This window comes from Falco rusticolus, chromosome 3 (genome assembly GCF_015220075.1).
Source record: "Falco rusticolus isolate bFalRus1 chromosome 3, bFalRus1.pri, whole genome shotgun sequence".
Classification (NCBI taxonomy): domain Eukaryota; kingdom Metazoa; phylum Chordata; class Aves; order Falconiformes; family Falconidae; genus Falco; species Falco rusticolus.
Window position 1 is genome coordinate 76996743 of NC_051189.1, and position 27968 is coordinate 77024710.

General features: G+C 40.9%; 1 protein-coding gene across 3 annotated transcripts in view; it reads right to left on the reverse strand.

Moving 5' to 3' along the window:
* The window catches only part of FHOD3 (formin homology 2 domain containing 3), a 417165-nt gene that overhangs the window by 144151 nt on the left and 245046 nt on the right, over positions 1–27968 (reverse strand). For all 3 annotated transcript variants that reach the window (XM_037381206.1, XM_037381205.1, XM_037381207.1), the window contains exon 6: positions 27872–27966. In XM_037381206.1, coding sequence (XP_037237103.1) covers positions 27872–27966 — 95 coding nt within the window. The remainder of the gene's footprint in view (positions 1–27871; positions 27967–27968) is intronic.

Genomic DNA, 27968 nt, shown 5'->3' on the forward strand with positions numbered 1-27968 from the left:
ATCTATATTGTATATAATTAATAACATTATTTATAACATGTAACAAATATATAAAGTATACAGCGATATATTATAATATTAAATATAGTATTACATTATTTTCTTTTGCAGTAAGCAAGGAAAAGAAAACATTAATATTGAGCTTGAAAGAATGTTAGAATAATTTAAGTTGGAATGGACCTAATATCACTTTCCTTCTTACCTTATGTGAAGAAACCCAGTTCCCTCTTCCTCACATACCATGTGCTCTACCCACCTAACCACAGTGGTGAACCCCTGCTGGACTCACTCCAGTACATAAATATCTGTCTCACACTGAGGAGCCCAAAACAGGACCCCTGAACTCTTGATGCAGTCTTATCAGCACCAAATGGGGAAAGACATTTCCTCCAACTTGGTGGCTACAGTCTCGCCAACCTAGCCCCAGATGGATCTGGCCTTCTTTCACACAAGGGCACACTACCAACTGGTGTTCAAAATCATCTTCTCTTATTCAGAATGAGTATACAGAATTAAATGGTGTGATGCTAAAATAAACATCTGTAATTTTCACTGATTTTTAAGAAGAGTTACCAGAACTCGGTACACTTAAAAGGTAATTTTCAAGGAAGAATCACAGGCAAATGAAGAGGCAGAAAAGAAACACATACAAAAAGTGCCAGTTAAAATCTGCCATGAGAAAATTTACTCCTAACAGCATTCACCTTGAACTTGCAACGTTACTGCCAAGGCCATAACAAGTAAGTACAGGACCTGTTCACTTTACCTATCAAAGTTAGATGTGCACAAACAAAAAAGCATTGAGATTCCTCTAGGACTTCTTACAACATTACATGTTCCATATATTTCTGTATCTTTTGTTCCCAACCTGTCTCTCTTGTCCAGACAGGGTAGTCAGACCGAAACACAGATTTGGCTTACATGTGTCTGGATGAATCTCACATGATGGGCAAGGATAAAATTGGGGGAAAAAACCCCAAAACCCCAAAGCTGTATAGAGGAGCAGTGATGAAAAATATCTTCTAACATTTCCAACCTATAATTTGGGATTCAACTAGAGTTTGTATCCAGCTCTTTGGTTTCCTGTTATATTTGTTGTTGCTAATAGTTCCAAAGTTCCTTCAGCACCTGGTAAAGCTACAGATATAGATATATATATACACATACCCACACACTTCCACATATACAAAGACTAGTACATACATTAGAATAACACATGTACTGGAATAAATTTTTGTTTTCTCTATCTACTTGTTTAATACCAGCTTACTATTTTACTGTTGGTTTACATGGTTGTGTTTCAACTTCAGCATTACTGGATATGGACAATGAGAGCTGTTTTCTATGAAAGAAGGTTTGTCTCTTAACAACTGCACAACACAATCTTATCTTACTAGTGCTCTGGCATAAGGTGTCTGTAATTTGTGGCAGTTTCCAGAACCATGACAATTTCTTTGTTTCCTTTCTTCCCCTGGAAGATAAAAATTCACCTGGAACGTGTCTGCCCTTGTTCTCAGAGAAATATCTAATCTTGAAATCAGATTGAAATCAGAAGTCTAATATTGAAAGCAGATGATGATAAGAAAGGACTACTGGATAATCTTATGTTGGCATCCCTTTGGATAGCACAGCTTCCATAAAAAATTAAGGTATTTACAGCCCTTAAAACAGTATGTAGACAAAGCAGAAGGAGGCTCTTATTTCTCAGCCAGGTAGTTAGTGCCAGGTATGTGCATGCATGAAATACAAAAGCTTTTTGCCAAGGTTTAATATCTGTAGCCAGTCTTTTAGAAACATATTTTACTGACACATAAAACATTCCAGTATTTTCTGATAAATACTTATTTTCTTGAACCTGTGGAACAATTTCAGTATTTCACAAGCTATTCAACTGTATTTATGTAACAAGGATGTCTCTACTGCAGCCAGCATCTTCCTGTGCCTTTCCTACATCTGCACGGCAAAGCCACCCAAGAACTCCAGCACTGGGTGTACAAGCAGGGAGACCCACCTCTGATATGATGACTAAAGACAAGCTATCTCAGAACTATGCAGGTCTGTCTGTACATAGGAGAGAACATTAACATCTACAGCAAGAGCAAATAGCTTTGTAAATGTGTTGCACAGAGCGCTTACGTAACCCAGACAAAAAAATACCAGCATGGGGGTGTCAAAAAAGCAAGGGGAAAGACATTAGGGGGCAAAACATCTGGAAACCCCTATTACCAGGATTTGCAAATGCTTTACAGAACATAGAAACAAACCAAGTTCGTTCTATTCTCTGGCTGTCTTCTCCAAAACTGACATTTGAGGTCAATTACTTCATTCCACAAAAGGGTGACAATTATTCAGGATCTAGTTCCTTTCTGTTCATAGCTCCTGAATGTAAGAATGATCAGAAAAATGAGATTCTTCTGTTTCACCCAAGCCAAATGTTTCTAGTCAGCTTAAATTTTGATCTAAACTTTAAGGCAGACTCTTTTAAGCAGAAAGATGAAAATTTTAGAAGTCTGAATAACCTAAAGAACACCCAAAAGCTTCTCAAATGATTGTAATCACTGTTCTGTAGAAGGGAGAAAGTTTATATGTGCTGGGGCCTTAAAAGCTGCTTTCTAGGCTGCAGTGAAGACACGCCGATTCCTCCACTTTCTTATCAGAGAAGCAACAACTGCCCAAGTCATGGTGCATAGGGCATGTGGAGGTATCACAAAGCTGAGATGCATGGAAAGCAGCAGTTAAATACAGTATGCATAAAATATGTGAATAACCCCACTCTCGGTACTATTGTGTACACCTGGGCATTTTATATCATTCTGGATGTAAATATTAAACAAGCTATGTTTCTGTGGGCTGGTATACCAGTAGAACAAGAAAGAACATGTGTGATGCCATCTCTATATTTTAAGCATTGGGATTTTTATTAGTTGGATTACATTAAAATAATGCTAGACTCCATTTTAATATTCAGCCATTTTTATTCAAATCTTCAAATAGGGATGCTTAAATAAGTTAAATTAAATGTTATCAAGTGCTTTTGCAGGCTCAGGACTGAAGGCATGGACATTGCAGAAAGAAGAGTTAGACTGAGATGAAATACCTGATAAGCTTAGATGCAAGATGCTAAAATATTCTCAGTTAATCCACAGCCTTTTAATTCTCAATGTTCCTTCAAGCTTTTCTCTCTGCAAAGCATGCAGTGATAGGAACAGCAGAGAAATGCATGCATTTACTATTCTTAAAATGAAGTTTCTCAGAACTTTGTAAATGTACTGGGTAATGATTATACAGTCTGCATACAGTTACATATGTGGTGTGTATCTGTCGTTTATCTGTGGTGAGATTTCTGACATGAAGAGAAAGAAGGCCATTAAAAAGAAATTAATCTGGCTTACCAACAAAACACAGGGATAAGCAAGTAGTGATTAGTGACTGGTCAACAGGAAAAAAAAGAAGGCTCATGCCTGGAAATGATTATTTACATCATCAGTCAGGGTCCAGAAGCGGAAGGAGGAAAAATGAAAAAAATCTGTACACAGAAGCAGGCAATTCATATAACAAATAAAAGCCTATTACAGGCCAAAGCAGCTCTTAGATTAATACAAGCAGTTCTGGTGGGAGCTTTAAAAGAATATATTGGGGGTACAAATCAGCCCTGTATTAAGCCATTTGTAATGAACTAACGATGTAGCTGCATTTCTCATGCAGCAATCACCACATCAATCAGACATTGTTTCAAAAACTAAGCACTGCACAGTCTGGAATGAGACAAGAGATGTTACAGGGCTTTTTGGGCGTTCCCCTCTCTCCCTTTTGGTATATCAATGACAATCTTCTTGTGAGGTGGGGAAGTGAGTTTCTTATCCCATGAAATAGTCTAAAATCACATTTTTCTTTGTTTTAAAACAGGATGAATGGAAGACCATTCACAGCTTTGCAGAACAGAACAAAAAGTGAGAGCAGTCTTGTCTTGCTTTCCTCACCTACAACCAGACCAATCCCCCTGGCTTCTCCCTTAAGAACTGTTCATTGTGTGAAAATTACATATAATTATTAATTCACAAAGGAGGACAGGATAGCACCTGGAGATTATAGGACATTAAAAGATCAAACTTCTTTAGTCTTGGGTGACCCTTGAGACTGTGTCATTGCACCCTTGTCAAGGGCCACAACCACACCTATTAGGTATTCCCTTCCCCAGTTTTGATCACTTTTCTCTTTTGCTCTTTCAGAAATTGATGAAACAGAATGGTTCAGTTTCAATTAAATGTTTAGCTTTTTCCCTTGCAAAACACAGACCAAAAATATTTCACTGGAAATTTGCCATCAGCCTGTGTCCAGAACAGGAATTATGCTTCACTTGTAAAGATTTACACTAAGATTTCCTTTTTTTTTTCTCTTTTCAAATTGTGCAGTTTCATTGTATTCAACCTGTTGATGCTTTTATTAACCCGTCCTGAATATCTAGGTATCTTCTAGGACTCCATCCAAATGAACACCAACAGTACATCCAGACCTGCCTCCTGGGTCTGGGTAAAGATTATGGTTATGTTATCTTAGACAAGGTATAAAACACTTTGAGAGAAACTTCAGTAACATGAGAAGCAATTTCTGCTAACTCATGCTAGCATGTAATGTGCTATTAAACTAGCTTTTGATAAGGAAGATACCTTCTTTTTTCTTCTACAAACACGCACCTTGAATTTTTTTATACATAGCCAGGGTTTTCTAGCATTTTCATGTAATGGATCACAGAGAAAGATTGCCTCATAAAGTCTGTTCCTTTCATTAGATAACGTAACCTTGGTTGGGTACATGCTAAACTGACCGTATGCAAAAACAATCAAAATACCATGACGTGTACAGTGTCATTCTAATGCAACTTAGCATCTGGAAACTGTCTGACTAGGCAATTTTTTGGTAGTTACTGCAAATGTATGACCCTAAGGTCTACGGGTCAAAGTAGTTTAAAAGTCTGTCCCACTGTTTAAACAAGACGGGTCTTTAGGAACTAGTCATGTGTCTACCAAATAAAATGTGTATTTCTGATGAGCAGAATGAATGAAAAATAAACTTGTCTCTCTTGAACACTACCCTGATGATCTGTTCAGCAACAGTTGTAAACAGTGGTATTTCATGTTTTGGTAATAGGAAGATAAGTAGATAATAAGCAACAAGATATGAAAACACAGGGAATTAGAATTCCACATAATAGATGAATTTGCAAACAAAACTTGATTACAAGAACGGTGTGTGTGTGCCTACATAGGAGAAATATGACTAAGGCCATTTGGCACCATTTTTTTTTTTCCTTCTCACAATGATAGAAGAGTTGTATGCTGTTCCTTCCCACCAGCCTTCTGCACTGATGTATGATGTTAGCCTTGAACTATGCTGTCCTCAACAGATGGTCATTATGCTTTCCTCTGGCAACAGGAAAGGTTTGAGAGAATGGCAGTTTCAGCAACTTCTTTTCTTTGGGCAGGGCCAAGCTGATATTTCCTTAGCTGAGTTCCAAAAAACTGGGAGAGGAAAAGTTTTTGTGAACTTGATTGCAGACAGGACTTTATCTTCACTCCCCTCTCCAAAATCCCCTTCATATCACACTGTTTTAGCTTTTGTTATGCAGCGGAGTGACATCTTGGCTTGTGAGGGCACCTAATATAACGCAATGTCACTGTACTCAAGACAAAAGGCAATTGGTTTTAAAGAGAGAAGGGATTAGATAACCTGTTACTAAGGTAAATTACTGATGTGTTACTTCATACAAAGCGTTTAAGGATCAATCGAGTCATGCAATAGTCCTATGAAGCGTGCCGTGATTCATCACATTTTACATATGGGAAAGCTGAAGTAATGTGAACTTAAAAGGCAAATAGAAGATGTAACATTGCATCTTATTTCCTTTCTTTAAGCCTTCAAGCAAGTATTTGGCTAACTCGTGTTTTCAGAAACATTTTAAATTCTAACTACAGGCTTTAAATGTAAGAATAAATCACTATTATATAATTTCCATGAGTGATTAGAAACTACGTAGAAGGAAGTCCACTTGCTCCACATCAATTTTCTATACCAAACCACTTTCTTCTAAGACCCACCTCCTACCACAGCTGGACCTCTGATTTATAGAGGCTGCCTGTAGGTGATGCAAAAAAGAACTTCCTCATGACACCGGCAAAGAGAGGTTCACAAATTTCAGACTTGTAGTATGTTTGATATAGGAACTATGTACAAAGCAGCATCTCAAAACTTCAGCATCTTCATGAAGTTAGTTTTCCTCCTGGCCAATGCACAGAACTGCTCAGGTGGAGCTCAGAGGTGACCCTGTCCCTGCCTGTGAAATTTATCACCAACAAAACGTGTGGCTCTGCTGAATTACGGCCAAAACCAAAGGAAAACAGAGAAATAAAGTAACTATCAGAATACCTTCTCTCAGAACCTCTTTACAAACTTAAACCCAATGAAACCCATGACAGCCATGAGGAACACTTCATTTTCACCCGTTTCCTTTGACAGCTGTGCTGTCCCTCCAACTGTCACCTTGTAGACTAACTCTTCCCTCTAACTATGGGATCTGGTCACTGCATTCACTCACATTTGACAGTAATTGAGCTACATTCCTACTCAAATTAAAAACTCTATTACAAAAGAACCCAAGTCAGCATTCTCATAAAAGAAAAGGAAATTTCCAGCCATTCTGAAAAGCAGCCAGCTAGAAAATTTGCCCTCATGTAGCCTTCCACCAGCCACACTGTAGGTTGCCAGTTATACCAAAGACAGGTGTGGGACACACAGCAGGACTGATGGTACCAAGAGATGTGGGATGTGAAGGAAAAAGCAAGGAAAAAGGAGAACAATGATAACAAATTGCTTCATTAGTTGTACTGCTCATGATAGCAATAACTTGCTAGAGTTAGTGGCCTTGGCAATGTCCTGTTTAAATAATATCAAGGTTGAGTTCAAGTGCCTTAGGGGAAAAAAACCAACTATTTGAGTCTGCAAGTACAGTGGAAAACTATTCTATTATTATTATGTGGTTTTATGCACGTGAAATTTGTTCTTTCAACAGTTCCATTAAAAAGTACTCATATTAAATACCAAAAACTGTGGCTGGGTTTAAATAACTTCATCTGAAAACCCCTGTAAGTTTAATCATATGGTTGGCAGTCCTTTCCTGACACTGTACAATCTTATAGACAACATTTCAACAGCAAGGACTCCCAGTCAAAACAACCTATGTATTAAATGTGTGGAAATAATTGAACCTAGTATGTTAACAAAGAGTCCAAACTATGATATATTACCTACTGCAACATCTTTCTTAAGAAAATAATTGTTAACAGGTTATCCTTTTTAGGCACCCTAAAATGCAACATACTAGTGGTTCAAACTACTGAAATAATAAAACTGTTGAAAGTATCATACATAAAACCATGGAACAAACCCACCACAAACTCCTCTTGAAAGAGTAACTAATACAGTAAAACCAGAGAAAGGAGACGTGTATATATATGTATTCCACCTGTTACCGGAAAGGTAAGAGTACTAGCATTTCACTGTACGTATAGATTGAAGATTTTTCTTTATTCCCAAACTTCTGAGTATTACCAGGCACAAAAAGGAACTCAGAAGCAGTGGTTTGACTGCAAAACCAGACCCATTTATTTACCTTTGGACAAGTTGCCAAATAAAGTTAATGAATAAAGCTGCTTTCTGAGGAACATGTAAACACAACAGAAACAGTCACATTTCTCCTGCAATCATCTATTTGTCACAGCTTTCCCAAGTCTGGAAAAGGTGGTTTTCCTCAAATCCAGTTCACATCATCACTATAGTCCAGATGCTTTTTTCTAAATCCACAGGACTCTATGATGAAAACAAAAATGTAACTGAGCTCAGACACATTCCCAGCTTCCCATATGTTGGGTTTCTGAATGGAGTGGCAGACTCTTCCACGCAGCTAGCATTCAGGAACCTGATTTATGGGGGCACAAGCTACTGTGTATCAGCTAAGGTACTGCTTAATTACACAGCCTTAGCAATTTCACACTATTCTAACACCATCCTTCATTGAAAGAGGGCACAGACGGAGACATTTTAAATTTTGTTTTTTGTAAATGCTACCAGGTATGCAACCTCTGCATACAGATGGGGAATGGCAAGATTGTATGTTATTACGGTAGGCAACAGTACCTTCATAACACAGTGATAACTATTTTGTAAGAGATGCGAAGTTCAGTGTTCAAGATGATAACGTAATTCCTCTGTCTCAAGCTACTTCCTTCCTCTGACTTGTACCAATCACAGTCGACACATCCACCATCACTTTCACAGCAAATCAAACAAACATACAAACTGAAAAGATGTATGCTTGGTTCTGAATCACAGAAAGGAGGAAGAAGTGCAAAGAGACCCCTCAGACGCCTGCTTGGATAATGAAGATGGAAGTGTTTCTATACAGCATTCCTCCTGGTAACGTGGCAAAGGCTTCCCAAGCGCAAGTTGGGGTTAACTCGAATCACACTATGTCTACTTGCATTCCAAAGGTTTGCAGGTTAAATAATCTAAACTTCAGCTTTGTAACATTCTTGAGAGAACTCTAATATTCAGATTTATCACCATGTACAGATCCCAACTGTAGTTTAACTAAAAGCAAATTTCTCTGTCACAATTAATGAAAAAGATCTGGCTTGTACAGTTTTCTTCAAAGCATAAGGCATAGATACCACAACAGCAGAAAAAGGAGGAGGAACTTTGGGTAATTCACAGAAGGGCTGAGGTTGGAAGGGACCTCTCTGGAGGTCATCTTGCCCAACTCCCTGCAAAGCAACCTACAGCTAGTTGTCTAGGACTGTGTCTAAATGATTAAATGTGACTAAATAATAACAGCCTCATCAAGAACATTAATAAAAAAAATGCAGACCCCCGGATTCTCTTCGATTTTCAAAGCTTGTCACCTGCAACTTATTTTCTGTCTCCCCCTTCACAAACCCATACCACCCCCCAAACACACATATACTGAAAGGGATGTGAGGGTGCAAAAAGATCTGTAACACTTGTTAGTTTCACCAGATCACAGTGATTACCTAATTTCAGTATAACAGAATGGTCCTACATAAGTTCAGATTCAGATGCCCATACAGATGTCCAAAACATACTTTTCAGTTCACAAATCACCTGAAGACAAGACATTTTATGCAATGAGATTCTAGTAGTTCTCTGCAGACCAGGGGGTCTGGGATTACAGTAAACATCTGTGATACTGTAGTTTAAGTGACTTAACTTTCCCAAGCACTTCAGAGAATACTGGATGGCTTGCTAATGAACCTCCTGTAACTTACAGAATTTGTTTCAGTACCTCAGCAGTGCCACTGTGACAGCAATCCTTAGTTTTGGTCTAGTTTGACAGCAGATCAAAAGGGTTAGAAACATGTTTTCTATACAGCAGAATCTGAACATGGCTATGAAAAATATTCAAGGCTTGGAAGCTCATTTTCCAAACTGACAGATCCAGCAGGGCTTCTGAACTCACATGTCTGTGCATGTAGAAGTCTCCCTACAGCCTACTTTCCTGGAAATCTGGATGTGCAAGCTCAAAGACAAGCCTGGATTAGGTTCTTTATCTCCCAAGTGAGACAATGGAGTCCCAGAAGTACCACAGAGTATCCTCCTAGCTCACCCGAAACGTGATCAATCTTGCCACAAGTCTAAAAATATCAAACAGCAATGTGTAAGATAACTGAAATCAAATATATGCCTACATATTCCTAGGAGGCTGTAGCTACCAAGCTATAGGTAGGTTTGCAGCAATGATGGTGAGGACAGGGGAGCAGAGCCCAGACTTCTCTTCATTTGGCTCTTCTCAGTGCCCTACTTTGAACCTGAGGACTAAACACCTTTGACCAAGCCACTGCCGTTAGATGTGCCTTTACTGTGTTATTATTGAATATGCATTTCAGTTTCATTATTGCCAGAATGAAACATATTTGAGATGTAGGATTTCAGAATTATTCAGCATCTGGGACTTGTATAGTTTGTAGCCAAGTAATTGCCACAGTCGCTCAAAGAGCTTAACCCACAGAAGCATGAGATCATAATCAGCAGTGATTTGACTTGCATCATAGATCAATTCTGGGCTGTTGTTTCAGTTCTTTGGGAGCAGTACAGATAGAAAGAGGGAGAGAGAAAAGAAAAACAAACCAAACCAAACCCCAAGTCTTTCTTTTTCCTGAAGTAACCACAACAGATTACTTCCACTTTCTTCTGAAGTCAAGAGTAACTTCAGGCAAAAGCGGTAAATACAGTGATGCCCTAACAAGGGGCAGCAGTTCACCAAAGCAGTAAAATAAACTACTGCAAAACATGATCCTTTGGATCCCAGAACACTATACTGAAATGCACTGCGGTAGCTGTGTGACGTCTGACGTGAATAGATCCTATGCATTTAGCCAAAAGTAAATGAAACTGAGATTTGATCCTTTCAACTCTGAAAAGTTTTTGAAGGGGTGACTTTATTGAGAGTACTATAATCACACTGAACTCTTACTTTTGGTGTTATTTTGCCTGTTTAGAAATTTAGAAATACTTTAGGAAATGTTTCATGGTAGGCTTTCACATCACTTGACACGGAACATTTACTTAAACATCTAAAGAGTTCCATAAAGTATCATGGAGCAACTCTGTGAAGGGCATTAAAGGTAGCACCACAGTGATCATGGAAATGACAGGAAAAAAGTTGTGGGTTTTTTTTTTTAATTTTCCAAGGTACTGCATACACACATTTCCTGTCATGAAAGTAAAATGTCTCACAATATCTGAAAGAATATTTTAGGTGTCCGTATATGGATTCAGTTGTACAGTTCTTGACTGAATAATTCTAACAACAATAAATTTTCTCAACGCGTTAGAGCAAATTAAGAGTCTTGATAGCCAGTCACCTGCTTTAACTATGAAAATAAGATCACAGTATCTGGAAGAGACTGGATTTCATTCTTGCTGCCAGAGATGTCTCTGTACTGCCACTGGGTTATAAAGCAGATCTGCCTACATGCATAATGCCAAACTAAAAATCTTCGCAAACTGAAAGTCCTACTATTTCTTCCTGTTACTGAGTCATGTTTTTTTCTAACCCATATACCTGCACTACAGTTCATAGGAGGACCAGTGCTGCTCTAGTTCAGCATAACCAACTATAACTTGTGCTCTTAAATTGCCTCCTTAATTGCAGCCCTGAATATTTCCTTAGAGCTCTTAGAAAGCCTCTGGCTATTACCAGAACCTTTTGTATCCACCTGTTTAGGATGGGAAGGTAAAGACTAAAAGGCAATTTAAAGTCTGGAGATGAGCAAAATTAATCAAGTAACAAAGTAAAGGCAATAGGTTGCTATAGTTTCACAAAGACTTGACATTTGCAGCCCCAAAGCAAATTAGTGTTCTGGTCCCCCTAGAAAAGAAAACGCGTAAATCTACTACTTTTAAAAATGGAGGCAGACAGCAGCTGAGGCTTAACTATTTTCTAACGCATCTTCCCCAGCCACAGGAGTGGGACCAGGTTGTGCTTACCAGGCTCTTTGAAATCCGTGTTCTGGAAGTGTTCCTCAGCAAGCTGCTGAGCAATTTCCCCCCTGGCACCTTGCACTACTGCGGAACAGAACATAACTACGAGACAATTAATGCCATCACTCAGATTAAGCTAGGTGCATTTAAAAATATATGGGTCCAAAGAGTATAACTCCAGAGTACATAAAAATCCCCAAACTGACGATGTATTTCATCAGATGTGCAGAGAGATTGATAGCTGCATCAGACTACAAATATCTGATGCTGAAGGGTAACAGCTGCATAATGGAGGACAGCACGACTCAGCTCACACCCATGACCTGTGCTAGGTATTAGATGGAACAGCTGTTTTAAAGCACACAGTCCTGCTCAACATCATGTTCTCCCAGTAGGTTTTGCTCGTCCTGTGCACAGCCTATTTATTCATATATGTGTATGTCTGCTAGGTGGTGCTGTGGGATGGCTTTTCCAAGGCAGAAAAGGCAGCTTGCTTTTTGTTCCCCTCACTGACATTTTTTTCCTTCTACTAGAGAACAGCAGCTGCAGTGTTTTCTGTGTCTCGGTCACAAGATGTGTCCTAGCTGGTCTCCTTTCTTGTTCTTTACCTGCTGCAGGCATGTGGCAGCCACCACTAATGCTGCTGCTTCTCCAGAGCAGTCAGAGAAAATGCATGTGTGTCAGCATTCATCTGCATGCACCCATACCCGCGCAGGAAAGTAGAAACCTCAGATGGAGGCAGGAGGTATTCAGATCTACTCTAAAAATTTTCAAATTTTCATTTTCCTTTGGTTCTAAATATACAGGACATATAAGCAAACTTTTTTACTGACAAAGCGTGATTTAAAATTAAATCAGACACACAAATTAATGTTTCATGGTTTCAAAGAAAAGGGTAAGTTTAAAACCTCCTGATGCTCCAACAAGTAAAATACCTCCCTTTTTTCCTCTCAACCTGCAACTTACATGCATGTGGAAAGGCAACCTACTGCAAAACCTTTAGAAGGTAACCCTTTGAAGTAGGTAGTAATGTGAAGTATTCTTCTGTAGGCTTAACTTTTGTCTGGAACTAAAGAATAACTGCAATATCAGGATGCTATCAGTGCTTTAACATCTATAGTATCATAACTGCTGCAGACTGGGATTGAACTATTCAGACCTGTCAAAACATGTTGTGCTAATGACCTGTAAGTAAAGGCAGCCTGGTGATGTCCATCTGTTCCGCATAACTTCGTGTCTGTTTAGCCAAAGATGACAAATAATCCTAACCCACCCTTCTGAGCAAAAAGGGAAGAAAATCAAAACAACCCCCTAGATGAGTAATTGCAGTAATACTATATCAGGTGATGACATCACGAAAATCTTGTGCTCAGTTTTCAGATCCTGTCCCATGGCCCAACGCCTTGGGACACCCTCTGAGCACTTGCTGTTGCTATACAAAACCCACCCTACTAAAGGACAAGGCTATCCTGTTTGACATATACTGCAGTTTCTACTTTGTGAATTGACATTTTCTGTCTGATGTGCTGCTCTGAATGTTGACCTTCCACTGTTGGAAACCAAACCTGGGCATTCATGTTGCATCCCCACATCAGAAGGGGACAACAAGGAAGTGAGAAGGGCCATCATGCAGGCCAGTGATGAAGGCTGAAGTGTATCATGTTTCTAAGTAAACGTGGCACAAATCTCACTATCAGATCCACAGCTAGTACAGATGTCCATCAGAGCAAACCACCAGGCAGTGCAGATCTGGAAGCAAACCTACCTTCAGGTGATCCATCATGTCTTTCCCTCTACAGCCATGCAGAATCCTTACTACAGGGGGCTGTACAGTTCCCATGCGTGGAAAAGTGGCCCAACAGCCATAAAATATGAAACCAGCATGTATATGGGGATGTTAGACTACAATGAGGAATACAAAAAGCAGCAGTGACCTGAGCACAGAGCACTGCAAACCACCGAGAATGGCTGTGACACAGAGAACAAAATACAAAGTGGATTTCTATTCTCTCTATTTAAATGAAAACTTGGTGAACAGAAACTCAACCCACATGGGATTAACAATTTTGAGGCAATTCCATACATTAATAACTGTGGGAGTTTCTTGTCCCATTACTGCATTTCCCATTTATATTCTGCAAGACAAGCTGTCATATGCAAAACTTGACTGGGGAAGCACTCAAACTGCGAGTTAACGAAGTGTTGCATTTCCATCCAAAATCATAACAATAAGATGCTTAGTCAATGACACAGTGAAATTTAAAAAGTACAATGGAGAAAAAATGGCTTCTGAGAGGATGCTTGAATTTTATTACTAAAGAAGGAAGCAGCTACACGCTGCTGGAAATTTAAAAGACAAAGCATACATTTGCTACAGTACTGTGTCTTCTAATAAGAAGAGGAAGTTCAAAAATAAAGGGGGCCAATCTATAAAAATCCTATGCTGGCTGAGGTAGTAACAGTATTTTTTATATTGAACAACACATGCTTGTTTTCATTAATGTGGTCTTCAAAAAGGAAAATGGGGGGTAGGTAGGAGGGGAAACCAGAAAGCGCCTGAACTCCTTGTTTGACTGCTGTGATCGAAGAGGATCAGAATATGGAAAGAGAGTACACATCCAGATGAGAGTCATTTCAGTGTATCATGCCAGCCAGTTACGGAACCTGCTGGTACACTGGAAATTATTCTGAAAATACTTATAAACTACCACTAGAGGACTGCAGAGGGAAAAAAAAAAAAAACCAACCCACCAACCAACAACAAAACAGAACAAAAAAATAAACCCAAAACATATCAGAGAACCTTTTCTTTTCATCATGATCTTATGAAATGTAGAAGAAGTTCACACATTTTATGAAACGTCTTCCTTTGTAAGGACTAGTCCTGTAACTGAGGAGACCAACATAAAATCTATGAGGTAACCATGATGAGTCCTAAGGCAACAACCTAGTGAGGCACCCGAGCTGGCTGCAACTCAGAGATTCCTTGGGGTACGCTACATGCAGAATATAAAGCCATCATATATGTTTTGGTGGTTTCCCTTTTTGAGACAGCTTTTTTTTTTTTTTATTGTTATCCAAGTACCTTCAGCTAGTAGCTGTTGCTTTAAAGAACAACTATATCTAAATAAAGGAATGACAAGCATTTTTTAGTGATGCCAGAAGGACAAATATGGTAACAATTAGTATTAGGTTCAACTTTCACCTACGTATCTGTCTTCAACACGTATAATCTGTCCTTCCACTCCCTCACGTTCTTCCCCCAGGGCTCTAAAATCCAAATACCAATTTTCCAGATGAGGGACCGGGTCACAAAGGGATTTGGAAACTGGTTCAAGAATGTGCCTGGAAACTGGATTCAGCCTCAGTCTCCCAATGTATGGACTCCCTCCCGAGTCGGGCCATTCTTCCAGGCTAAGCTACAAGCAAAACACTGGTATATTAACTGCTGTGTTGGCTGAACTGTCTTGGATCTGGTTTACATGACACTGCGAAAAATGTTGGATACCACTTTCTTTGCTGCAGGCAGGATTCCACTACTGCACTGTATATATGGCCACCAGGAGAACAGACAAATATAAGAAGAAAATTAAGATCAATTTAAAAAGAAAAATAAAGGTAATGCAATATTGATTAATACAGTTTCTGTCTCAAGGAGTCTCCAGAAAGACGGAATATTCAGAAAAAAACCTGAAAGAGAAGATTAAACAGTACATCTTTCCAGAAAAAGATGGATCCTAAATGCCTCACATAAGCAGACACAGAATACACAGCGGATTCAATTAATGCTTTTATAGGAGTACCAGATCCTTGAACAGTCAAAAATTTGAACAGACTTTGTGTGGAATTTCTGCTGTTGTTTCCTCAAAAACTGTGCTTGCATTTCTGCAAAATCTTGTAATCTACACCAAGAGTGCAGTTCTTCTCAAAAATTGTTAGTAACAGGTGAGAGAAAGAAGCAACTTGGTAACAAAGTCTGAGTCTCCAAAAGTTCACTATAAACAGTGAGAAAAATGAAGTGTTTAATAAAAGCATCCTAACCATATCCTATAAATGAATTAAACTATGCTTGTCACAGAATGAATACCATAGATAAACACGTGATAAACATGTCATGTCAACCCAAAGGTCTGTTAAGATAAGGAAAGACTGCCTACATCCTTCAAATCTAAGTGAATAAGTAAAAATAAACCATAATGCCCTTTAACAGTCATAAAACCCCAGAACAATAATACACATCAGAATATAAATGTATATTTATGTATATATACATTTATATACATTTTTATATATATATACATTTATATATATAAATGTATATATATAAACCAGAATCAGTCGTTGAGCAGACTGGTACAACAGCTAGTTTAACATACAAACATATATGATAATACATGCAGGTGTATCAGACTGAAAATTACTTCCAAAGTCTTCCAGTGTCAGAAGCTGTCTTGGAGAAAAGGGCTCAGGGGAGCAAGGAAAGTTTGCCAAGTGGCTTCCCACCAGGATGCCTACACTTAGGGCTACAGGTAGGTGCCTGCATGAAGAGGCACTTAAAAAAAGGTTTCTTTAACAGTGCCAAAACCACCACACAATTGGACAACAACATGACTGATTGGACCAGACCAAAGGGAAATGATTACGATAAAAAAAAAAAAAGAGAAAAATGAAAGGATGCACTTTATTGTAAAGCACCTAAACAGTTCTATGATTCTGTGATTACCTGGACTTTTTTGTATACACTTAACTATTAAAAAGATTAAAAAACTACATCATCTGACCTTCACTAAAGGTCTCAGCTAACAGATTTGAATTTGGTGGTATCTCAATAACTGACTATGTACCAGAGCAGCTTTCCTCGCTCTTCATCAAAACTCTCTAATAGCTCACATGCCCTCTATCAAGTCTCATAGCCACTGCCAGAAAAGACATATCCCTGGATCACCTAAAAGCAACAGAGACCAGAAAAGAGTCAACTCTGCAAACTGAAGCATTATGCATCTCAGTTCAGGAAACAGTGCTTCCAGAAAAGATTCAGACATAACTGCTTACTTTAATTTTAAAACACTCCTTAAAAATGCAGCTTACTGAACACCTGACTTTGAACTAATATTTCTACCCTGCAAAATAAAACCTTAGCTATCTCAAAAGGTTTGGCATAATGATCACAATGTTTTTTATATTGGCCAAGCTGATTTCTATGTTTAGATATGCATAAAAGTCTCAGGTCTGTACTATAAGCCTGGATTATTATCACTTGCTTTTTTGTCCTTGGAGCAACTCTCATTTTTTTTCACTCTTCCATCTGACAACTTATGGTTGCAAATTTTCTACTTTTCTTCTTCAGGCAATTGATTTTATAGTCAAAAGACCTTTCATACTGGTGGCTTCAAGCATGCTGGAAAAAAGTAGGCTCCATTTTCTTACATCTCCTCCCTCAATACAGACAAACTTTACAACTGCACCCTCTCCTTTCACAGGAATGCTGGATGTGATGCCTGTTAGAAAACACTAGTAGCTACTAGAAAAACAGCTAGGGTCTGCGGCATAATAATTTGCTCACAGCTGAACGGTAACAGACCTGTGACACTAAATTACTGTAGTGAAGGACACCAAAGTAATTCTAAAAGCTAGCACTGACTTCTAGGTTGTTTTCCAGTTTTTCCCCCTACCTAATTTTAGTATAACACTTGCTTTTTTCTTTCTTCACGCCTTCCCTTTACAACAAGAAATTTGTACATCTGCATACATGCATGGCATTTTCTGGGAATATTTGGACATACTTCACTCATCACTAACATTTCTCATGCAGATTTGAACAGATGAGACAGAGTGAAAAGTCGGGCCTGAAAATTGGCCATGTTGTAGGCAGTTAATCATTACATTTTCTCATTCTGCACTTTAAACGAGTTGAAATCAGATCTCTGATATGCTAGGAGGGAACTGTGAATTTACTAGTATCACCTTAATCTACATGAGTTCATTTTGAACACAGAAAACTGCGTCTTCAAAGTACTCAGAAGTGAGTGCAACAGACAGAGCTACAGGAATGGTTATTGCTGCAGGAAAGGACTACTACAGACTCTCATGTTTGATACAATGACTTTGAAGCCCACCTAGAAATACGGTTGATAAAGAAGAGTAGAACTCGTAGCAGTCTGTCTACTGAGTTGGATGCACCAAAGCGAGTGCATAATGTAGTCTGCACTGGCTGGTATATCCTATTCCAAGTTTATTGCAACATCCTGATCCTTATCTTCAAAGCACTAATTACATACAATTCAAAATAAACTCTGTTCATGCAACAGTGCCAATACAGTTTCTGAGTGAAAGGGGAGGGAAGCTCTCCGGCGACCTGGATGAGCTTTGGTTGGCTCAAGCCCTTCAGAGGCAGGAAGTAGGAAAGTTCCGATAAATCCAGGATTTTGTTTCTCCCTGACACACCCGTTTTCATAACAACAGTTCAATAGCCAAATGCACAGCAGAATAAACGTAATGGCCAGCCGCTAAGCTGACATGAACGTTCAGAGTTTCACTGAACTCAAAGCAGCTCTGCCTGTTCACCATGGCTCACGCTTTCAAGCGCAGGGCAGCCCATGGGTGAGACCACACTGATTTTAGGACTTGAGGGATGACCTCAGCTTCTCTCTGAACCCTTCCAGAAAGCAAAGGAACCTGAAAGCCTATAAGAATGACACCTAACTGACATTTCTACCTGGGCTAGACGTGAAAACAGGACAAAACCTCAGGCTTATCAGAGTTGTGGCTGGAGGTGAGAGAGACAATGCAACCTATATAGCTTGTATGTTAGCTGTATGTGGGGTCTCATTTGTCAGAGTCTGCAAGACAGTTTGTTAACCATCAAGGCAGCAGACTGGGAAGAAGACAACATGTGAAATTAATCACAGTAGGCCCCCAAGCTGTGTAATTTTTCCTGGATGTTTAATTCTTCTAGCTGGCCAGCTTTTCTCAATCACCTTCCAAACAAATAAAGAACAAAGTGCAAGACAGTTTTACAGCACAGCTTCCTGCTCATGAAGATCAGGCATATTCCTATGTATATTCGTTCTCATCGTCCAGGCAATGTTTACTCAGAGTTGGTCACCCATACACAAAATGATTTTTTAAATATATCCCCAGAAAAAATAATGAGATGCAAATACGTTGCATTTCCCAGACCCTCAACAAGAAAGTATACTATCCAAGTTTTGGTGGTGATTTAATTCAACGTGTGTTGGACTTTAGTACTAATAATGCTACTATTTTGGTCCTATTCATATCTGGTAAGCCCCTTAGATTTTTAACTTTCTCCATGACTACAAACCAGGTTTTGGTATGTATTTGTAGACACACTTTAATATTGATTTGCATAAGATTTGATGAGAACTTTCCTGAGAAAAGCACAAATTCATTATATGGTATTCTCTGCTCTGCTTACGACTTCAGTTGAGCACATGCATGAATAACTTCTGAAATGGAGACTGATTTAATCATGTTCTTAAACTAAGTATTTACCTCTACATGCTTTAAATGATTCACTGGTAAGAACAATTTTAGTGCTTTTTGTAGCTAAGACTATTTCTCTCAAAATTTTCATGAAATGACTTAACCATACGCATGTTTTAACATGTTACTGGCATCATGCAGGAAAAGCAGCCCTACTGGACTTGCCTTTTATAATCAACAAATTGAGCTGCTACAACTATGTTCTGTTTGAATGTTGTGGGTTTCTTTCCTTTTGCTTTGAAATAGATTTTCTTCTTTTTCTTCTTCTTTTGGATTGAACTACATTTTCAAATATTCAAAAAGTCATTACTTCAATACCAAAGAAAGCAAAAGATTCATAGAAGGCACTGGGAACAGCTTGCTAGTTAAATTATTTAGCCTTGCCATCTAGGACCCAGACAGAAGCAAAGTAGAAAACAAAAATTAAAACAAGATGTGAGATAGGAATCTTTAATCAACCTTGTTGTATCAGCCTGGGCCCAGCATTCCACCCTGTCTTCTGAGGTTACCCAGTACCACTTTGAAAACGGATTACTTTCCACTGAAAACAATGCCAATAAGGGGTTTTCACTCCCCTGGGGGAAATTAGAACAGCCTGGATCATCAAATGGGAAAAAAATAATCATTATCAGTAGCAGTCAGAAATGAGTGGAAACAAAAGGTGAAATCAGACTCTGGTTTTGGACCACTTAATGCCTTAGACATGCCTTTGAAGGCTGAGGTGGAGTGGCAAAAGCCTGTGGGTTTGTGATGCAAAGGAACATATGCTTCTCTAGTGGACAGTATAAATACTTGGGCTTTTTCCAAGATGTTTGGTTCAGATATGTACTTTTTGTAAACACTCGGTAGCTAGTCCTGGAGAGGGTAAGGCACTGATATGCACACTTTCTATTACCAGGTCAGAGGGAATACCAATACATATGAAAGATTAGATATATTAGCTCATATAGGCTAACAGATGAAAAATACATTATAAGGACTTAATATGGCTTAGTGCATATATGCCTTTAACCTGGTGTCCCTTGCTTTAGGTAAGAGAAATTTTCCAGCCGCTCCTGCCATCACCATCAAACTGAGACTTTACCTGAAGGTGATCCACCATAGAGCGCCACTTGGCTCTGGGGTGCCAGCTGCCAGCATAAACAAATGCCTCAGGCCCCTTTACAACCAGGCTAAATATAACTTGTAATACAATGCAAAAACTGAAGTCCAGCTTCTGCAGCAGCAATGTATAGCTGGCAGAAACATCGAAAGTGGTGAAATATTTCCCACATGCTGTGAGGTTGAAACGTATGTTACGGCATCTGGTCAGTTAAGGCAACACCCTTGAAAGGTTAGTTCACCCACTTTAAAAAAAGAGGGGAAAAAAAAAAAAGGGTAAATATTAAGAAGCCATCCTGAAGGCATGGTTGACTAACAGTCATTGACTCCTACTTCTGTCTTTTAAAATCAAACTATCTGAATGTTCCATGCTATCAACAAATGCTAGAAGAAAACTTAGTTGAGACATATATTTCTTATTTATGTTACTTCTGGCTTATATAAGATGGTCAGAGCCTTGGCCCTGCTATAGCCCTCTTCTGCACTTCTGCAGCAGTACATTGCTGACCTCAGTTATGTATTCAAGTTCTCTGGAAGCCAAGAGCATGTAACCTAAAATAAAACATGTAGTTAAATGCGTTGCTAAACAGGAAACACTGATGAATTGTAGCCTATATATGATGAAACGGTAGTAACGTACATTTAAATTGGGATAATGCTGTAAATGTTTTATGCCAGGGATGTACTAGCCATTGATGAATGGAAAGCAGCATACAGCCAGTCTGTGAAAGGCCAGTGGCACACATCAGCATGGTCACACATAGTTGGATGTGTCTTTCAAAACACCAGCAATGGCCCTAAGAGTCTGAGATGTGCTGATAATGCTCTTCTCTTTAAATAACATGGTAGAGGAACTGCTATACTTCAAAATTCCAATCTAGCACCTATATGATACGAATCTGAAACAGAAGGCTCTTTCTGCCCAGTAACAAACAAGACATCTAATGTTAACTTTCCTCCTGCTTTCTAGCTCCTCACCCTGACACCACTGGTGCCTCTCACCCAGCATAAAAGCAGCAGCAGCAGTGCAGTCACATTGCTGGAATTTTAACCACCTCCCTAGTAAGTTTATTCAGAGCAAATGCAGACAACAGCGCTAAAATTATCAGCAACTTCTGATATTCCATCTATATAAGCATCTACTGATATTCAGAGGTAAAATGCCACAGAATTAACAATATTAAGGACTACAATAGCAACAATCTAGACAGGCTTTCAGTAAGTTGTTTATAGTTCTTCTTTTCCACTAATTTCAAATTTTATTTCCCACCCCTTTCTCCTGTCCCTGTACAGAAGTACTGCTAGGTGCATAAAGTGATATTGGAGCTGGGTACCCAAATTCTAGCTGGTGTAGTGCTCAGTGTGCCAGACCTGAAGATCCTCTGCTGAACATGTGTGTTACACTGGGTAAGCACATGAAATAATACACTACTCCAAGTGAGCAAGCGTGACAGAGCCAGCAGCCCTGCACAAATAGAGCAGAGCAAGTAACAGTGAAGGGTCAAAACCATTACGGAATTTAACCGCCACCAACAAAAAAATAATCAGTGGAAAAGATTAAATAGCCTCCACTGCTGAGTATATTAAACCTGGTCATAGCTTTTGTGGAGGCAAGAAACCATGTGTCGCAGCTGTGGTAGCTGAATGACTGTATTCCTCCTGCATCCGATTAGAGGGATTTGTCCCAAGAGTTAATTGGCAATTTCACTATTCCTTTTTTGTACAGCAGTGTTCGCTGCCTTTGCTGAGAAGGCACCAGCATAGCAGGGCTGCAAAGTAGACCCTAGGTGTGTTGCGAATTCCAGGGGTTCATTTTTCACAGAAAGTCAAAACCACCTTTAAGTGCTTAAAGCAGCTGTCCCACCACACTCTTGACAGCGAGCCTGCCGTACCTTCAGTTAGTTTTTGGCACACAAACAGGGACTTAGATCTCTTCCAAGACAGTCAGGGAATAATGAAAAAGCAACTTTGATGCTACCTGAAACCAAACTATTCAAAGCACATTGAGTGCATTCCTCAGCTGCAGGCACCAAGCCAAGACATGGAGATAATCATTTGGGCTGGTGATGGGGGAGGGAGAAAGAAGCTTAAGGACCTGAGAGCTGAAGTATTCTGGTCAAGAAAATCTAGACAGAATTTAATTTGTAAGGTAGCAATACAGTCATGATTCTCCCCCGTTCCACTGCCAATAGGTGCATTAGAGAATTAAAAGCACAGGCAATTTTTTTCCCCTTTTTTGCTTGTCTCATTAACCTGTTCCATAGAAAATGAAGATCTATACCAAGCAAACCATTTCTCTCCTGTCTTTCACTGCCTTTCCAACTGTGGCTAACATTCTCTTTCAAGATGGCAAATTGTCCAATGTAATGCCAGAAAACAGTGGAACACTTCACTTGAGGAAAAATTTTCTCATTTTCTCCCAATTCCAAACCATACCCTGTGAGCCTGAGATTTGATAAGCATGATTGTTTTACTTTCACATATCTATCAATATAAGTACAAGATAAATCCGTTCTTTCAATAATGAAGCATCTTTTCTTCGACTTGATAATCTGCTGCAGCAGTGAAGTTTGCACGCTGGCATTCTGTAGTGGTTGAAAAAGGCCCCTGGGATACTGAGTTGTTTTTCTCCTTGTGTTATGAAAGCTGTCAGGGGAAAGGGGGAGAGCAGCATCATCTCTGTGTCATCAAAGCATCTAACAGCAACTTTCCATGACTCAGCCACTTGAAGTTCCTGGAAATTTCTTAGCATTTCTACGCTATGGATTCAACTCCACCAACTACAGCAGCCTCTGAGCTGGCAGCTAACATACCCTGTTCTGGCAACTGTGTCATACAGGTCTATCCTAAACAGGTCTATGTGGCAAGAGCAGCAGCAGTCGCTGCAGGCCTTAATAAACTTCCTAAAGCTGGAAAGCCAAGAAACTAGAGAATTATGTATTTGTGGTTTCACCTACCCTATGGCCCCTCAAGATGGCATACCAGCAGAATCTCTGTTCTGCTTCAACTTCCAACGAGGTGGCCTTAAAAGTGGGTTGCGCACTATATTAATCACTATTCCATCCGAGAAGACCAAACACAGTGGCATATATTCTGGCTTTTGTTTTTGGTCTCCTTGTATGTAGGGACCAAGAATCCCCTGTAGGTAGGTACCAGACTTTGGTAACAGACTTTCTAGGGCTCTTCAGGCACAAGAAAACTTAACATTTTTTGCACTGTTTCCTGCAACTTGAATTGAATCAAACAGTCAAACGACATTTTAGTAGTGTTAGAGGGACCAAGACAAAGACAGACAGAACCACGCTCCTGTAACAGACACCACAGAGAATGAGGTACCTTGGACCTTAGTGACCAACAAAAGCAGGACTCCAGTCCCCATGCTCCAGCATCACAATCAAAAACAGTTATGAAGCTTTAATAGCTATAGACACCCACGAGCAAGGTGTGCAAGGGGAAACTACACTAGCAGCACACCATGGTTACTGAAAAAAAAAAGACTGGTGTTTGTAGTGGGTGACTCTGTTAAGGGGCACTGAGGCGCTCACCTGCTGGCCTGACGGGCAGTCCCGTTAGGTATGCTGCCTGCCAGGAGCTAAGGTCTGAGAGGGTGCCACATCTTGTCGAGAACACAGAGTACTACCTGCTGCTACTCTTTCACATGGGCATGAATGATGCCGCAAGCCAGAACCTGGACAGAATCAAGGAAGACTATAAAGCCCTGGGGGTGAAAGTGAAAAATTTTGGTGCCCAAGTTACTGTTTCTTCCATTTTACCAGTAAGAGGAAAGGATGCAGCCAGAAATAAATATATAATGTAAATCAACTTCTGGCTTTGTGGTTGGTGCTGTTGTGAGAGTTTTGGCTTCTATGACAATGGAACATTCTTTGACTAGAGCCTGTTAGGGAGACATGGGTACTCTCAAGATGAGTACCAGAAGGCCAGCCACCTCAAGGGTGTGCGCGGCTATGGTGGAGCCTCTTGCATCCCTCCTGGGAAACCTGACCTGCATGCTCAGTTACCTCTCTGAAATGCCTGTACACCAACACGTGCATGATGGAGAATAAAGAGGAAGAATCAGAGATCTGTGTGTGGCCGCAGGGCCATGATCTCATTGCAATCACAGAGATATGGTGGGATAGCTTGCGTGACTGGAATGCTGTCATGGATGGCTAGGCACTTTATAGGAACGACAGGCCAGCAATGCAAGATGCTGGAATTGCTCTCTATGTGAGAAAGCAACTGGAATGTATTGGGCTCTTTCTAGAGGTGGATGTAGAATGAGTGGAGAGCTTCTAGGTAAAGATTAAGGGGCAGGCCAACATAGGGGACACTGTTGTGGGTGTGTACTACAGGCCACCTGATCAGGAAAGGGAAGGAGATGAAGCCTTCTACAGACAGCTGGAGGTAGACTCATGATCACAGGCCCTGGCTGTCATGGGGGACTTCAACTACCTTCATATCTGCTGGAAAGACAATAGAACTAAGCACACGCAGTCCAGTAGGTTCCTGCAGAGCACTGATGATAAATTTTTGACACAGGTCTGGAGGAGCTGTGTGGAGGTGAGGTGTGCTGCTGGACCTTGTACTAACAAACAGAGAAGGGCTGGCTGGGGATGTGAAGGTTGGGGGCAGCCTGGGCTGCAGTGACCATGAAATGGTGGAATTCAGGATCCTGTGTGGACAAAGCAGGGCAGTAAGTAGGTATTAAGCAGGTATTACAACCCTGGAATTCAGGAAAACTAACTTTGACCTCTTCAAGGACCTACTTGGAGGATTTACAGGGCTTAGGGCTCCAGGAGGTAGGGGGTTGTCCAAGAGAGCTGGCTAATATTCAGTCATCACTTCCTCCAAACTCAAGATCCGTGCATCCCTATGAGTAAGACACCAAGCAAAGGGGACAGGAGACCTGCATGGATGAGCAAGGAGCTTGTGGCAAAACTCAAACAGAAGGAGGTTTATGGAATGTGGAAAAAGGGACAGGCCACTTGGGAGAAATATAGGAACATTGTCAGACCATGAAGGGAGGTGACAAGGAAGGCTGAGGTCCATTTGGAATTAAATCTGAGAAGGCACGTCATGGACAACAAAAAGGACTTTTTCAAGTACATCAGTAGCAAAAGGAAAACTAGCAAAAAATGCGAGCTCGCTGCTACATGAGATAGGTGCCCTGGTGACAAAGGACACAGAGAAGGCAGAGTTACTGAATGCCTTCTCTGCTTCAGTCTGTACTGCTAAGGCTGACCATCAGGAATCCCAGACCCCGGAAGCAAAACAGGGAGTCTGAGAAATTGAAGAATTTTCCCTTGGTTGAAGAGCATCGGGTCATAGATCATTTAGGCAAACCTGACACCCATAAACCCATGGGCCCCGATGGGATACTCCCCTGAGTGCTGAGGGACCTGGCAGATGTTATTGCCAAGCCACTCTCCATCATCTTTGAAAGGTCACGGAGGACAGAAGAAGTGCCTGAGGACTGGAGGAAAGCCAGCATCATTCCAGTTTTCAGAAAGAGCAAGAAGGAGGACCCAGGGAACTACAGGCCAGTCAGCCTCACCTCCATCCCTGGCAAGGTGACAGAAAAGCTCATCGTGGAGGTCATCTCAAAGCATGTGGAGGAAAAGAAGGTTATCGGGAGCACTCAACATGGATTCCCCAAGAGGAAATCACACCTGACCAGCCAACCTAATGGCCTTCTACGATGGAATGACTGGCTGGGTAGATGAGGGGAGAGCAGTGGATGTTATCTACCTTGACCTCAGCAAGGCTTTTGACACCATCTCCCATAAAATCCTCACATGTAAACTCCGGAATTGTGGACTAATGAGCGGGCAGTGAGGTAGATCGAGACCTGGCTGAATGGCAGAGCTCAGAGGGTTGTGATCAGCCTCACAGAGCCTGGCTGGAGGTGTTCCCCAGGGGTCAGCACTGTCCAGCCCTGTTCAACCTCTTCATCAATGACCTGGATGAAGGGACAAGCGTACCCTCGGCAAGTTTGCTGATGCAGAACTGGGAGGAGCGGCTGACGCACCAGCAGGCTGCGCTGCCATTCAGCCAGACCTGGGCAGGCTGGAGAGCTGGGCAGAGAGGAACCTCATGAAGTTCAGCAAAGGCAAGTGCAGGGTCCTGCCCCTGGGGAGGAACAACCCCACGCACCAGCACAGGCCGGGGCTGACCGGCTGGAAGGCAGCTCTGCGGAGAAGGACCTGGGAATGCTGGAGGACAGCAAGGTGCCCATGAGCCAGCAGGGTGCTCCTGGGGCCAAGAAAGTCAATGGGATCCTGGGGGGCATTAGAAGAAGCGTGGCCAGCAGGTCAAAGGAGGTGATCCTGCCACTCTCCTCTGCCCTGGTGAGGCCGCATCTGGGATGCTGTGTCCAGTTCTGGGCTCCCCAGTTCAACAGAGACAGGGAACCACTGCAGAGGATCCAGTGGAGGGCTATGAAGATGATTAAGGAACTGGAGCATCTCTCCGTTATGAGGAAAGGCTGAGAGAACTGGGCCTGTTTAGCCTAGAGAAAAGAAGACTGAAAAAAGGTCTTATGAAAGTCTACAAGTATCTTAGGGGCAAGTGCCGGGAGGATGGGGCCAGGCTCTTTTCAGTGGTGCTCAGCAACAGGAAAAGGGGCAACGGGCACAAACTGCAGCAGGGGAAGTTCCTTCTGAATATGAGGAAGAACTTCTCTGTCAGTGACAGAGCACTGGAACAGGCTGCCCGGAGAATTTGTGGAGTCTCCTTTTCTGGAGACATTCAAAACCCATACGGATGTGATCCTGTGCAGCCTGCTCTAGGTGAACCTATTTTAGCAGAGGGCTTGGGCTAGATGGCCTCCAGAGGTCCTTCCAACCTCGAACCATTTTGTGATTCTGTGACATTAGGAAGTTTCTTTACAGAGGGTGGTCAAACATTGGAACAGGCTTCCTAGAGAGGTGGTTGATACTTCATGCCTTCAGTGTTTAAGAGGCATTTGGACAGTGTCCTTAATAATATACTTTAACTTGGTCAGCCCTGAAGTGGTCAGAAAGTTGGACTAGATCAGGGGTCCTTAAACTACAGCCCGCGGGCTGGATACGGCCCCCCAGGGTCCTCAATCTGGCCCCCGGTATTTACAGACACCCCCCCGCCAGGGGTTGGGGGGGGAAACCAAGCAGCCGCAGATGGCTGCCTGCCACTGCATCCGCTTAGCGGCCCCCTGGTTAACCAGTTTGAGGACCCCTGGACTAGATGATAGCTGTAGGTCCCTTCCAACTGAACTATTATATTCTGTTTTAAGAAGGAAATCACTCTGAATTGTTCCTAACAGTGATCAGGAAAGTTAAGCAGTAGAGAATGGTGAAATTTTAGAAAAGGATTTGCATTCACAGAATGGTAAGGGAAAAAATAACACCCCAAAAAGTCATTCCAAAAAACTTACTTGGGAACTGCAACTGCAAGACCAAAAATATCCTATCCATGGTGAACTGCAATGGCAGCACAGACAGTAACAAGGGCATCTTTGGTATCTTTGCTTTTAAAAGCAGAGTATGTGCCAACAGCATAGAAGAATAGAAAAGTAACAGCTCAGTGTGCCCTGCTTTCCACACAGAGTGTTATGTTCTTATTTAGAACCTAACACACGGTCTGTTTATAACCTAAATGCATATGTAATACAAATTAAATCCTTTTGAAGAACTCCAAAAAACCTATAAAATGAGAATTTTGGAGAGCATCTTACCTTTGATCCAATAAGTGTGTACAGCCATTGGACGGTTTCATTATGATTTATTACTCCATTCATACCATCGACATACAGCATTATCTGGCCCAAAGCT